The sequence below is a fragment of the Hypanus sabinus genome, chromosome 19 (genome assembly GCF_030144855.1).
Source record: "Hypanus sabinus isolate sHypSab1 chromosome 19, sHypSab1.hap1, whole genome shotgun sequence".
NCBI lineage: Eukaryota > Metazoa > Chordata > Chondrichthyes > Myliobatiformes > Dasyatidae > Hypanus > Hypanus sabinus.
The window spans coordinates 74,307,296-74,320,062 of record NC_082724.1 but is presented as its reverse complement, the minus strand read 5'-3'; the positions used below and the strand labels follow the sequence as shown (position 1 = coordinate 74,320,062).

At 39.2% G+C, this 12,767-nt stretch overlaps 1 protein-coding gene across 7 annotated transcripts in view; it reads right to left on the bottom strand.

Annotated features, from left to right (window-relative positions):
* Positions 1–882: 882 nt before the first annotated feature.
* The window catches only part of plxnb1b (plexin b1b), a 411,056-nt gene continuing 399,171 nt past the window's right edge, over positions 883–12,767 (bottom strand). For all 7 annotated transcript variants that reach the window (XM_059944752.1, XM_059944755.1, XM_059944751.1 and 4 more), the window contains 3 exons: positions 9,405–9,480; positions 9,126–9,200; positions 883–7,348 (listed from right to left, as the gene is read on the bottom strand). In XM_059944752.1, the coding sequence (XP_059800735.1) occupies positions 7,244–7,348; positions 9,126–9,200; positions 9,405–9,480 (256 nt within the window). In that variant the 3' untranslated portion in view covers positions 883–7,243. The remainder of the gene's footprint in view (positions 7,349–9,125; positions 9,201–9,404; positions 9,481–12,767) is intronic.

Sequence of the window (12,767 nt, the reverse complement as noted above, 5' to 3'; positions counted from 1 at the left end):
GTAGTCCATTCAAATTAAAGGTACCACTCAAATACAAGTTCCTTGGTGACAGTTAGTAGAAATGTTGTGTAGGCATTTCATTAAAGATCTGAATTCATGCGTATGTTAAGGGTTTCAAAATGATTTTGTGTTTTTCCACTGGCATTAATACAGGATATACAGATATCTACAGATGTCCTTTAGTCAGAGGATGGTGAATCTGCAAAAGTCATTGTCGTAGTTGGCTGTGGAGGCCAAGTCATTGGATATATTTAAAGTGGAGGTTGATAGGTACTTAATTAGTAAGGACATCAAAGGTTATAGAGAGAAGGCAAGTGAATGGAGTTAAGATAGAAAATAAATCAGCCATGATTGAATGACAGGGTAAAGCCAATGGGCTGAAACGCCCAATGTTGGTCTTGTGTTACCTGAATGGTTTTTCAAATAATTATTAATAGTTTTATTTATTGTACATAAAATACTAGTGCACATGTGCCTTACAACAAATATGATCTTGGACATTTCATCTGGTAAATAACTGTAGTTCATCTTCTGTGTCCAAGAAAATTTTGTTGTGACTAGATCAAATAATGGACTTTAAGAGTTAAAGTCACAGTCCTGAAATGGTCATGTTCATTACAATCCAGGAGATATTTTGGTTGGTAAAGTTAAACGCAATGCCTAGATATTGCAGCCAGAGGCAAAGTCCAATGTCCCCAAGTAATACACTCAGAGGCCACATTATTGCTCATTAATCAGCCAATTGTGTGGCAATAACTCAATGCATGGATCATGCAGACATGGTCAAGAAGCTCAGTTGTCATTCAGAATAAACATTAGAATAGGGAATAAATGTGATCTAAGTGACTTTGAACATGGAGTAGTTGTTGGTACCAGATGGGATGGTTTGAATAAATCATAAACGACTGATCTCCCGGAATTTCACACAACAGTCTCTACAGTTTACAATGAAGAGTGTGAAAAACAAAAAAAAATTCCAGTGAATGGCTTGAAAATATTTTGTTAACGAGAGAGGTCAGAGGAGAATAGCCAGACTGGTTCAAGCTGACAGGAAGGCAACAGTAACTTGAATATGAAGACATTACAAAAGTGGAGCAACTCCTAATGTGGCAAACCTTGAAGTGGATGGTCTGCAGAAGGTCACACACACACAGTGGTCCCTTTATTAGATACCCCCTCTAGCTAATAAAGTGGCCACTTTGTGTATATCCAGAAAAAACTAACAACCACTCTGGCATGCAGTACCCCTTCCCTCAATGCCATTGTCCATCAGCCATCAAATTCAGGGACAGCTACCCAAAGTGTGAAAAAACACAATTCTGTATTAGTATTTTGCAGGTTTTAAAGCACATGAAAGTACATGCACACATTTGAAAGAGCAAGGCTTATAATGATAAATATTGATACCTATTATATTTTTGAATAATTATCTGAGGTAATTAAGATTCACACACACATTTTATAGAGCTAGCGTGTTTACTAAGGAGTAATAATGACTTAACAGGCCATTAGAAATTCACAGATGTAAGCATCAAAGCATATAATTATCAGCAGATGTTAGTGAGAATAATTCAAATACCCTGAAACTGTCAACTCACTGATTTCTGAAATTATATTGGCCTCAGCTGCAAAATAGATGGCACCTCACTATCAAGAGCACTTCCTCTCACGTCCTTGATATTATTAAATATTTGTTTATTATTATTATTTTTCTTCTTTCTTTTTGTATTTGTGCAGTTTGTTGTCATTTGTACACTGGCTGTCCACCCTGTAGGTGTGTTCTTTCATTGATTCTATTATTGCTATTGTATTTATTGAGTATGCCTGCAAGAAAATGAATCTCAAGACATATATACATTTTGATAATAAATTACTTTGACTTTGAACATTTGGGTTTCTACATTTAATTGTATGCGTGTATACTAATAAAGTTGCTGCCAGTGTCATGGAGAGCTGATTCACAGAAATAGACCCTTTTGCCTACTGGATCCACACAACCATCATCAACACTTGTGCACTAATCTTACATTATCCCTGTCTCGAAAATTTACCTCACATTCTAATACTCAGCTAAATTCTATCAAGGGAAATTCATGCTGGTCAAGTAACTTGCCTCCCTGCACACCTTTGGGATGTGGAAGATAACCAGTGCAGTTGGAGGGAACCCGTGTATTCACAGGAAGAGTGTGTACCCTCCCCACAAACAGCACCACCCCAGGTTATGACTCTTAGTGCTGAGGTAATGGCGTGGCACTGTGCCAGATATACACTTGCAGTTCACACATGGGACCATTAGTACAGAAGCCCTGTGTCATTTATTTGCAAAATCTGTCTCTATTTTCTTTTCCTAATACAAAGAACATGTATACAAGCTGTGCATTTAGCCTTTAAATAGAATCCTCAGGTGCGCATCTCAACGGAGGCACTCCCAGATCAATTTTTGAATGTTTTGGCTCACATTAAACAAAATACATTTCACATTTTTAAAACATTGCTAACAGTGATACAAAATACCAATACAGAAATGGGATGGACGCAGTTAACTAACTTATTCATTATTGCTTCTAGGGAATCTGATTAATATTTGTGATTGACAAATTGCAATTGCATCCAACATTTCTGTCAACTCATACAGGACAAAATAATAATATTTTAAAGCATTGGATGCTTCAAAATGATTCTAATTAGCTAGTTTAAATACAGATTATGTCTTTCCCCATCTGCTCCTATAGCAAGTTTTGGAAGTTTCCTTCTTATTATCACAGATGGCTGTGGAGGCCCAAGCTGCTGGGTATATTTAAAGCGGAGCCTGATAAGTTCTTGATTAAAGGCAGGAAATTAACATTGAAAGGGATAATAAATCAGCCGCGATCAAATGGCAGAGCAAGCTTGATGGGCTGAATAGCTAATTCTGCTTCTATGTCTTATGGTTTTATGGTCTAAAATGGATAATTCATTAGCTCACTTGATAATACACTCCAAATGATTTCTCCCCCCCCCCCCCCTCCATTAGCCCTGTTCTCATCATGCACTCAGGATACTTACTGTAAGATACTTTAAAATTATATAGAGTGGGCAAACAGGTATTGCTTCAGGGAAAAATATCTGCAGCTATTTGGAAAAGATGTGCTCAACCATTGAGCACTTCTATGTGAAATGCTGTCACAGGAAAGCAGTATCCATCAGAGAGCCGAGCCACCTAGGCCATGCTCTTTTCTCGCCCTCAGGTAGAAGGTACAAGAGCCTCAGAACTTGCACCACCAGGCTCAAGAACAGTTACCATCCCTCAACCATCAAGCTCTTGAACAAAAAAGGATAACTACACTCACTTGCCCCATCATTGAGATGTTCCCACAACCAATGATCTCTTTTAAGGATTCTTTATCTCATATTCTTCTTATTTATTGCTATTTGTTTATATTTGCATTTGCAGTTTGTTGTCTTCTACACTCTGGTTAATCTTTTATTGATCCTGTTACAGTTACTACTCTATAGATTTGCTGAGTTTGCCCAGAGGAAAATGAACCTCAGGGTTGTAAATGGTAACATATATGTACAGCACATTGATAAATTTACTTTGAACTTTGAAGTCAGATATTACTTTAACTTTGATATTCTCAGTTCCAAACAATAATTTGGTGTTGTAAATTTAAAAGAACTTAAGACTCTAACATTTAATGTGTTATCCATTGTGCTCCTGTTTCCTAAACTATAACCAACCTTAAAGAGAGAGCTGAAAGCTTAAAGAGAAGCTTAATTAGTTCAAACTTTAACTCTGGGTATGTAATGCTGGAATGCTCAAGGGCACCCCAGAACTAAAATTTCATGAATCAATCTTGGTGAATGAAAAAGACAATTCCAGAAAAGCAGATGCCATGTTAAGAACCCAAGAAAATCCAGTTTACTTCCGTTGTCTGCCTTGACCATCACCACTTCCAAAACCTGTATCCAAACCACCACTACCACAATACACGTGGACACAGTTCTCCTTAGTAATGCAGTAAGGAGGACTACTCTCCATAATGCACAAGAATCCCACAGCAAATGGCTGGTTATCTGGTGGCAAAAATCTTGGATCTGCTTCAATTAACCCATTTCTAACCATCTGTGCTGGTGCAAGGTTACATTCTGGCTTGTATATCAACTCCCTTTAAATCAGTGTGCTCAGAATAGATCTAGTATATTGAGATATTCTCATCCATCTCTCTCTCTCTCACACACACATACATATTCTCAACAGAGAACTTTAATTATCTTGCAGAGTAAATTAAGAGGTGTTTAAAGTAGTAGTAGTAATGTAAGAATCTGATGGAAATTAAAAACTTAAAGAGCAACAAAGGAAACATGGACATCCTTTTGATGATTTTGCACGGTATAAAGTTCATTTTCTCTGCTACTAGATTAGGAGGATGTGAAATACGGTTATTTCTCACTCAAGAGGACAAAGATGTTAACACTATTTCACTTGACTGGGAAAACTATTCTCTGAGACTTTGCAGGATCTCAGTGCAGGCTCAGTTTACGGCTGTCACTGACTTGTGATCTTTGTGCTCTTGAATGCAGTTAAGTGCATGGTCATTGCAACATAATGAAGAATGTTTTAAAATTCAAACAATACACAAATGTACCAGTGTTCACATCTAACTAGGGCATGCCCACTAAATAAATAAATACACACTATTCTTTTTAAATTATAAGCAGATGAAAGACTTTTTTTTATATAAAAAGGTATTTCAGCAGTTCAGTCACAGATACAATCATTATGATCTTGTGCATGGGAAATTCACCCCGAGTATCAGTGAATCTTACCCCTGTTACTTGATCACACAGGGAAAAGAGTGACAGAAAAGGAAGATGGCTCATGCTTCATCTTGTAGCACTGTAAAACTCTTGGCTCAACATGCCAACAAAGAATGTTAGTTTTCCACTACAGATCTTGGAGACAGAAAGCTTTATACAAGTTCATGTTTGAGTGGACCATTGACATTTAAGTATTGTAACTAGAATTGCCACTTCAGTATCATCAAATGACTCGGCTAATAGAGAACGCAGGTTGCACACAATCTACTCTCCCATAGTTAATCTGTGCAATCATCCACTGCCATTCAAACCTCCCATATTTTATCATTTAAAAATATGCCCTTTGTGCAGATAAACAGCATGGCAGCTACAGTAAGTTGTGGGGCTGATTTTTTCTTTTGAGTAACGTAGGACCAACAACACCAAATACATTGCTAAATAGCTGTGACAAAAATCTGCATGGAATTTTATTGTGGATCATTTTTCTTAAACCAAACACATGTACTTATCATAAATCGAGATGATATAAAAATATCAATACAATTTTAAATTTCAAGATTGGAAATGAAGTCCCATTCTGCACTTAAGAATTTGATGGCATAAATCCGAAATAGAGGAATGATTGGGGTTCCTGCATTTCAAGGGAAAATATATGCTACCCCCATAATATGTTAGTCTTTGTTTCCCTCTCAAGGTTAATACTGCTATTAGAATACTGGATGCGAATGGAATACTATTTCTGACAACAATAAATAAAAATGCAATTAAACCTACTTTGAAGAAAAGTAACAAAAACTGACATCATTATGGAAAATGGAACAGCTTTTAAAACTTTAATCCAGGTCCCATGCTGCACAACCTTACCACCACCCCCAAAGAATACTCTCCACTTTTCATGAAACACTGGTAACCTGCCTGTGGCACTTCTGGACCAAAAAGGCTCCAGATGTTTTAATTGAAACAATAAAATATAACTACAAGCTGACTGACTTCCAGTACTAATGTGATTCTGGTGAAATCAGTCACTCGATACAGTGATATTAACGCAAGTCACTTCAACAAATGTATCAGAATCTTGGTACGTGCACAGTGATTCAGAACAGATTGTAACAAGCTGCAAATCCATAAAATATAATAGCAGTTCCTTTAGAAATTTCTAGTAAACTGAGATTTGAGATACATTTGAATCAAGATATTGCCCTGTTGAATCCTAGCTATCCAGATGACTGTGGGTACCATTTTATAATAAAATGTTTCTATTGTATTTAGCCCTTTAATATTAAAAGAATACCAAGCCATTAACTGTAATCCAAAAAGAAATAAATGACAAACTTAACATCATGCAATAATTCCCTGTTATTCATTGCTGTGGCCTCAAACTTGAATCGTGTGAGTTGCAATCAGTCTCAGTTGAGCAGACCTATTTATTTCAAACAGCTGAAGTATCAAAGGGTTTGGATATTCCATCAGTGTCTGAAAGATGGAAGACAACTAGTGAAAAACAATTAAGTCATTTTGTAGAACTCAGCAGGGCTGTGGTCTAGAAATGAAATGTCAGATTAACTACGTGCTTCATTCCACTTCACGGAGATGACCATCATTATTAGCTATCAATTAGGTAAGCTGACATATATATAAGAACTATTCCATGAGTTTAAGGAGGAGGGCTGATCAAGTGAGAGAAATCTCTCAGTCTCTCGGATATTGGATGTGAAGTAAAATGTGTTTATGGAGCTTGTTGGGCAAGCTATTTTGTAAACACTTTTAAAAAATGTTTGTAAATCTTGCTGGAAAGATAATGATAATTTCAATTCTTGAAGCTCCTCAAACTAAACAAAGGGGACAGCTCAGGAATGGGTATACTTCACGTTCTGGTCAGAAGAGTGTGCTTGACCAGATTATTCATAGATTATACAGTGCCCACCGTGGTCTACCCTGTATTTATTGAGTTAACTTGGTCCAATAACTTTTCACCTTGTGACATTTTTCAATGCCTTTGCCTCAGTATCTGTGCTGTTCCCCAATTCCATCTTGCAGGTGCCAACACATCACTGCAATGCATGTTTTTAGGATTAGTTTAAAAAACCATTTAAAATCTCTTATTGGAAAAAATATTAACATCATTTGTCCATCTCTGCACTTTAGTTTTATGTTTTTGCTTTGTCTGCTAAGTTGCTTAATAATCTAAAATATAAACACTTGCCAAAGACAGTCGTGTGCAGGTCAAAATGGCTTGGGAGTGGGGAAAAGTACTCCTTTTACCGTTCTGTGATCCGTAGCTATGTCCCCTACATTCACACCGCTGGAGGTACAGATGAAGCATCATCCATAAGGCACTCCTGTATGCTGCAAGCTCTGTCCACTAAGCACAGTGTCTCTAAGTGCCTTCCCTACATTAATGCCTCAACTGCTCCTTTCCACCATTCCTCAGTAGTCTCTCCTGTCACAAGTCTGTGACCTTGTTTTCCACTGATGCAGCTATTTGCTGTAACCGGTAGCCAAGCTGCATCTTCTGTGCAGTCGGATCCTCTTCTAGTGCTGTAATGATCTACAATAAGCAAGACGCAAAATTACTTATTCAGCCATTAGTCTTTTCAGAAGCTCAGCTCAGTTTGCCCTCCTCTCCCCCCACCCCCCAACCAAGAGATAAGATCTCCACCAGCCTAGAGTGACAGGTGAAACATATTTAGGGGAAACGCGAGAGGGAACTTCTTCAACTCAGAGGGTGGTGAGAGTGTGCAACAAGCGGCCAGCAGAAGTGGGGTTGTGGGTTTCAAAGGTTAAGTTTAATGTTGGAGAAATGTAGACAACATACATCCTGAAATGCTTTTCCTTTGCAATGTTTAAGAGAAGTTTGGTTACTATATGGATGGAGGGTTATGGACCGGGTGTAGGTAGGCACAGACTAGGTGGGACAAGGTGCCTGTTTCTGTGCTGAGCTGCTCCAATGACACTCTCACCACACACTGTCCAGTCTGGCTGCTCTGGACTGACAAACAGACAGAGACGAATCTTGTTGTTCAACCCCAAAGGGCAGGAAATGCATTAGAAGAAACACAAATGATTTTGCAGATGCTGGAAATCCAGAGCAATACAAGCACACACACACAAAATGCTGGAGGAACTCAGCAGTTCAGGCAACATTTGTGAAAATGAATAAACAATCAACCTTTCATGCCAAAACCCTTAATCAGGACCATAAAGGAGGGGGAAGACATCAGAATAAAAAGGTGGGGGGAGGTGAAGGACAAAAATCTAGAAGGAGACAGGTGGGTAGGAAAGGTAAAGGGCTGGAGAAGTAGGAATCTGATAGGAGAGTATATGGACCATGGGAGAAAGGAAAGGGGGGGGTGGACCCAGTGGGAGGTGATAGACAGGTAAGGAGGGGAGGTAAGAGGCCATAGTAGGGAATAGAAGAAGGAAAGGGGAGGAAAACAGAAAGGGAAAGAAATTACCAGGATAATTAATGCTTGTGCTGTCAGTTTGGAGGCTACAGAGACAGAATGAGAGGCGTTGCGCCTCCTCCCTGAGAATGGCTTCACTGTGGCAGAAGAGACGGCCGTGAACTGGCATATTGAAACGGGAATGAGGACTGGATCTAAAATGGTTGGCCACTGTGAAATTTTGCTTTTGGCAACAAAGTGGATTATGGGTATCTGAATTTCTTCCACTGGCTATTGCTGGATACTTCTTTCAGACAGCGCAAATGATCCCCCGCTCTGTGCTTGCGTTTCCTCAGATCACATCAAAACTCAGTTCTCCTGGTCAGTCTGATACTGCCTGTCCTTGGCCACAAACATATCCTGTGCTAGGTTTCACAAACTTTATTTATTTATTGAGATGCAGCGCAGAATAGGTCCTTCCAACCAGTCAAGCCACATTGCCCAGCGATCTCCTGATTTAACACGAGTCTAACCACTGGATAATTACACAAAAAGTATGTATGTTACACAGCATTTCAAATATAATGTTAAAAGTTCTTTTGCTCTTCCAAACAAGTCTGATTTGATTATTTTAATTTGCTCATGGGTTGTAGATGTTGCTGTTAAGACTGGTATTTATACCTGAGCCTTATTGCCTCTTTAGTGATTGGGTTAGACGTCTCAGAGGCGTTAAGTGTTGAGGATCTGGTGTTGCATTTGGGCAGACAAGTGGATAAATTGTTTCTTTGCCTGAAGGGTGTTAAGAGCTTTTACAATCTTTTGGATTTTCATGACCAGATTTGATCATAAAGTGGCTGGAATTTAGTGGTTAGTATGCTACTAAAAGCTGACCACACTTACTACATCGAATCCTACCCACGACCACGTGGCTCTTTTTCATACCTGGTCATAGTACTTGTTGATGTATTTGTAGAGTTCATGGAGAGCTACAAGAGAATTCATGTCACTGGAGTAATTCTGTAAAAGAAAATTGGATGTAAAAAGAATCAAACACGAGGCACTTGTTTTTGAAGTTCTTTGTGACTCATCACTGTGTACAAAACACTGCATTTCAGTCACCTTACGCTCTGGATTTCCTTGAACTAAATCATGAGTCATGATTACAGCTGGTTCTGAACATCAGTCTCCCGTAAGACACATGTTTTGCTCATAGTCACTTACCCTAGAGAGTTCTGCCAAGGCAGAGTTCATTTCTTGGTCACTAGCTGAGATGGTCTGTCGAATGTCTGCATAGTACCTGTCAGACACAGCAAAATAACCTGTTACAGCTGATGATAGCAAACACCTTCCCAGTAGAATCGGGTTTCAGATATTAACAGTAAGTAAATCAAGATATGGACAAATGGAAGTTCGGCTGCTTCAGTGTTGACTATATCCGAATGCCCTCTTACAACTGCTCACTGGGGAGGTGGTTTTGGAGCCACACAACCGGGTTTAGGAACAGTAGTAACCTTCAACCATTAGGCTTCTGAATCAGAGTCGATAGCCTCACTCACCTCAACACTAAACTGATTCCACAACCTAACTCGTGTTTTCAGTATTTATTTATTTGTAATTGCACAGTTGGTGTTACTTTGCACATTGTTGGCTTGTCAGTCTCTGTGTGTAGTTTTTCATTGATTCGATTGTAGTTTTTGTTCTTCTGTGAGTGTCCATAAGAAAATGAATCTCAGGGCAGCATATGGTGGCACATACAGTGGCATGCAAGAGTTTGGGCACCCCTGGTCAAAATTTCTGTTACTGTGAATATCTAAGCGAGTAAAAGATGACCTGATTTCCAAAAGGCATAAAGTTAAAGATGACACATTTCTTTAATATTTTAAGCAAGATTACTTTCTTATTTCAATCTTCTACAGTTTCAAAATTACAAAAAAGGAAAAGGGCCCGAAGCAAAAGTTTGGGCACCCTGCAAGTTTGGGTGTACTTAGTAACACCCCCTTTGGCAAGTATCACAGTTTGTAAATGCTTTCTGTAGCTAGTAAGAGTCTTTCAATTCTTGTTTGGGAGATTTTTGCCCATTCTTCCTTGCAAAAGGCTTCTAGTTCTGTGAGATTCTTGGGCCGTCTTGCATAGACTGCTCTTTTGAGGTCTAACTACAGATTTTCAATGATGTTTAGGTCAGGGACTGTGAAGGCCAGGGCAAAACTTTCAGTTTGTGCCTCTTGAGGTAGTCCGTTGTGGATTTTGAGGTGTGTTTAGGATCATTATCCTGTTGTAGAAGCCATCCTCTTTTCATCTTCAGCTTTTTTATGGACAGTGTGATGTTTGCTTCCAGAATTTGCTGGTATTTAATTGAATTCATTCTTCCTTCTACCAGTGAAATATTCCCCGTGCCACTGGCTGCAAAACAAGCCCAAAGCATGATCGATCCACCCCCCCCATGCTTAACAGTTGAAGAGGTGTTCTTTTCATGAAATTCTGCACCGTTTTTTCTTCAAACAGACCTTTGCTCATTGCGGCCAAAAATTCTATTTTAACTTCATCAGTCCACAGGACTTGTTTCCAAAATGCATCAGGCTTGTTTAGATGTTCCTTTGCAAACTTCCTGATGCTCAGTTTTGTAGTGAGGACACAGGAAAGGTTTTCTTCTGATGACTCTTCTATGAAAGTCATATTTGTGTAGGTGTTGCTGCACAGTAGAACAGTGCACCACCACTCCAGAGACTGCTAAATCTTCCTGAAGGTCTTTTGCAGTCAAACGGGGGTTTTGATTTGCCTTTCTAGCAATCCTATGAGCAGCTCTCTTGGAAAGTTTTATTGGTCTTCCAGACCTCAACTTAACCTCCACTTTTCCAGTTAACTGCCATTTCTTAATTACATTACGAACTGAGGAAATGGCTACCTGAAATGCTTTGCTATCCTCTTATAGCCTCCTGCTTTGTGGGCATCATTTATTTTAATTTTCAGAGTGCTAGGCAGCTGCTTAGAGGAGCCCATGGCTGCTGATTGTTGGGACAAGGTTTGAGGAGTCAGGGTATTTATAAAGCTTTGAAATTTGCATCACCTGGCCTTTCCTAATGATGACTGTGAACAAGCCATAGCCCTAACAAGCTAATTAAGGTCTGAGACCTTGGTAAAAGTTATCTGAGAGCTCAAATCTCTTGGGGTGCCCTAACTTTTGCATGGTGCTCCTTTCCTTCCCCCCCAATCTAAAATTGTACAAAACAAAATTAATACACTAATCTTGCTTAAAATGTTGAAAAGAATGTTTCATCTTTAACTTTATGACTTTTGGAGATCAGTTCACCTTCTACACACTTAACTAATCACAGTAATAGAAATTTTGACCAGGGGTGCACAAACTTTTGCATGCCACTGTATGTATGTACTTTGAACTTTGAATCTTTTCCAATGCTGGGATGATACCTGAAACCTGTTTCTGCTTCTCCACAGAATCTGATTGATTTGCTGTATATTTAGAGCACCAGACCCCATTCTCTTTCTCGTTCTCAATGACCACTGTGCATACTACTTGGCTTCCTGTACTTAAGAAATGTAATGGAATAGAAGAGGTAATGGTAATTGTGATATCTTGAAGGCTTGGACTTGATCTCACACACTTTACCACAGAAAATGCTTTTTTTTTGATTAATCTGCTGGGTCATTGCTGGTTTCAATACCTAACATGTAAAAATAAGCAGATAATGAAGAATAGAGTAGAGAATTACCATGGTTTGCAAATTTTGTAACAAATAGCTCATTTTGCATGTGTTCCTCACTAATACGTGTACTTCAGATTGACAATCCTGCCAGCACGTCAAAAATCAGAGGCCAAAGGAGATCGAAACAGCAGATAAGGTCAACTTGGGCAGAAACCACAGGGGAAATGTACACCAACTGGAATCTCCGTCAGAATCTTGTAACACTGGAAATATGGGCACAAAACAGTCCAAACAATCCACCACCTAATATAATTTTTTATTGATGGCAAAGAACCCTATAATTGAACCTTTATGCTCATGAACTTAGTGGCTAATGTTTTGTATGGAGAATCTGATGCACACAATTGGTACAAGGAGCTTAGAAAAATTAGGTAATTTCTAAAGTACGTACATGTTCAGCACAGCATTGTGGGCCAAAGGGCCTATATAGTGCTGTAGCTTTTCTATGTTTCTAATAGGCGGTCTTACACTCCACCATGGAAAATTGGAATGGGGAATGGTGAAGGCTACACTCAGGTGGAAGAGCAACACCTTATATTCCAGGTGGATAGCCTCCAACCTGATGGCATATAATGGCTCCCCCTTCACCATTTCCCCCTCTCACCTTGTCTACTTGCCTGCCCATCACCTCCTTCTGGTGCTCATCCCCCTTCCCTTTCTCCAATTTCCTTCAGTCCTCCCCTAACAGATTCCCCCTTGTCCAGACCTTTATCTGTTTCACCAATCCACTTCCCAGCTCTTTACTTCACCCCTCCCCCATCCCGGTTTCACCTATCACTTACTACCTTGTACCTCTCCCTCTCAACCCCACACCACCTTACTCTGATTTCTAATCTCCTTTTTCCAGTCCCGATGAAAGGTC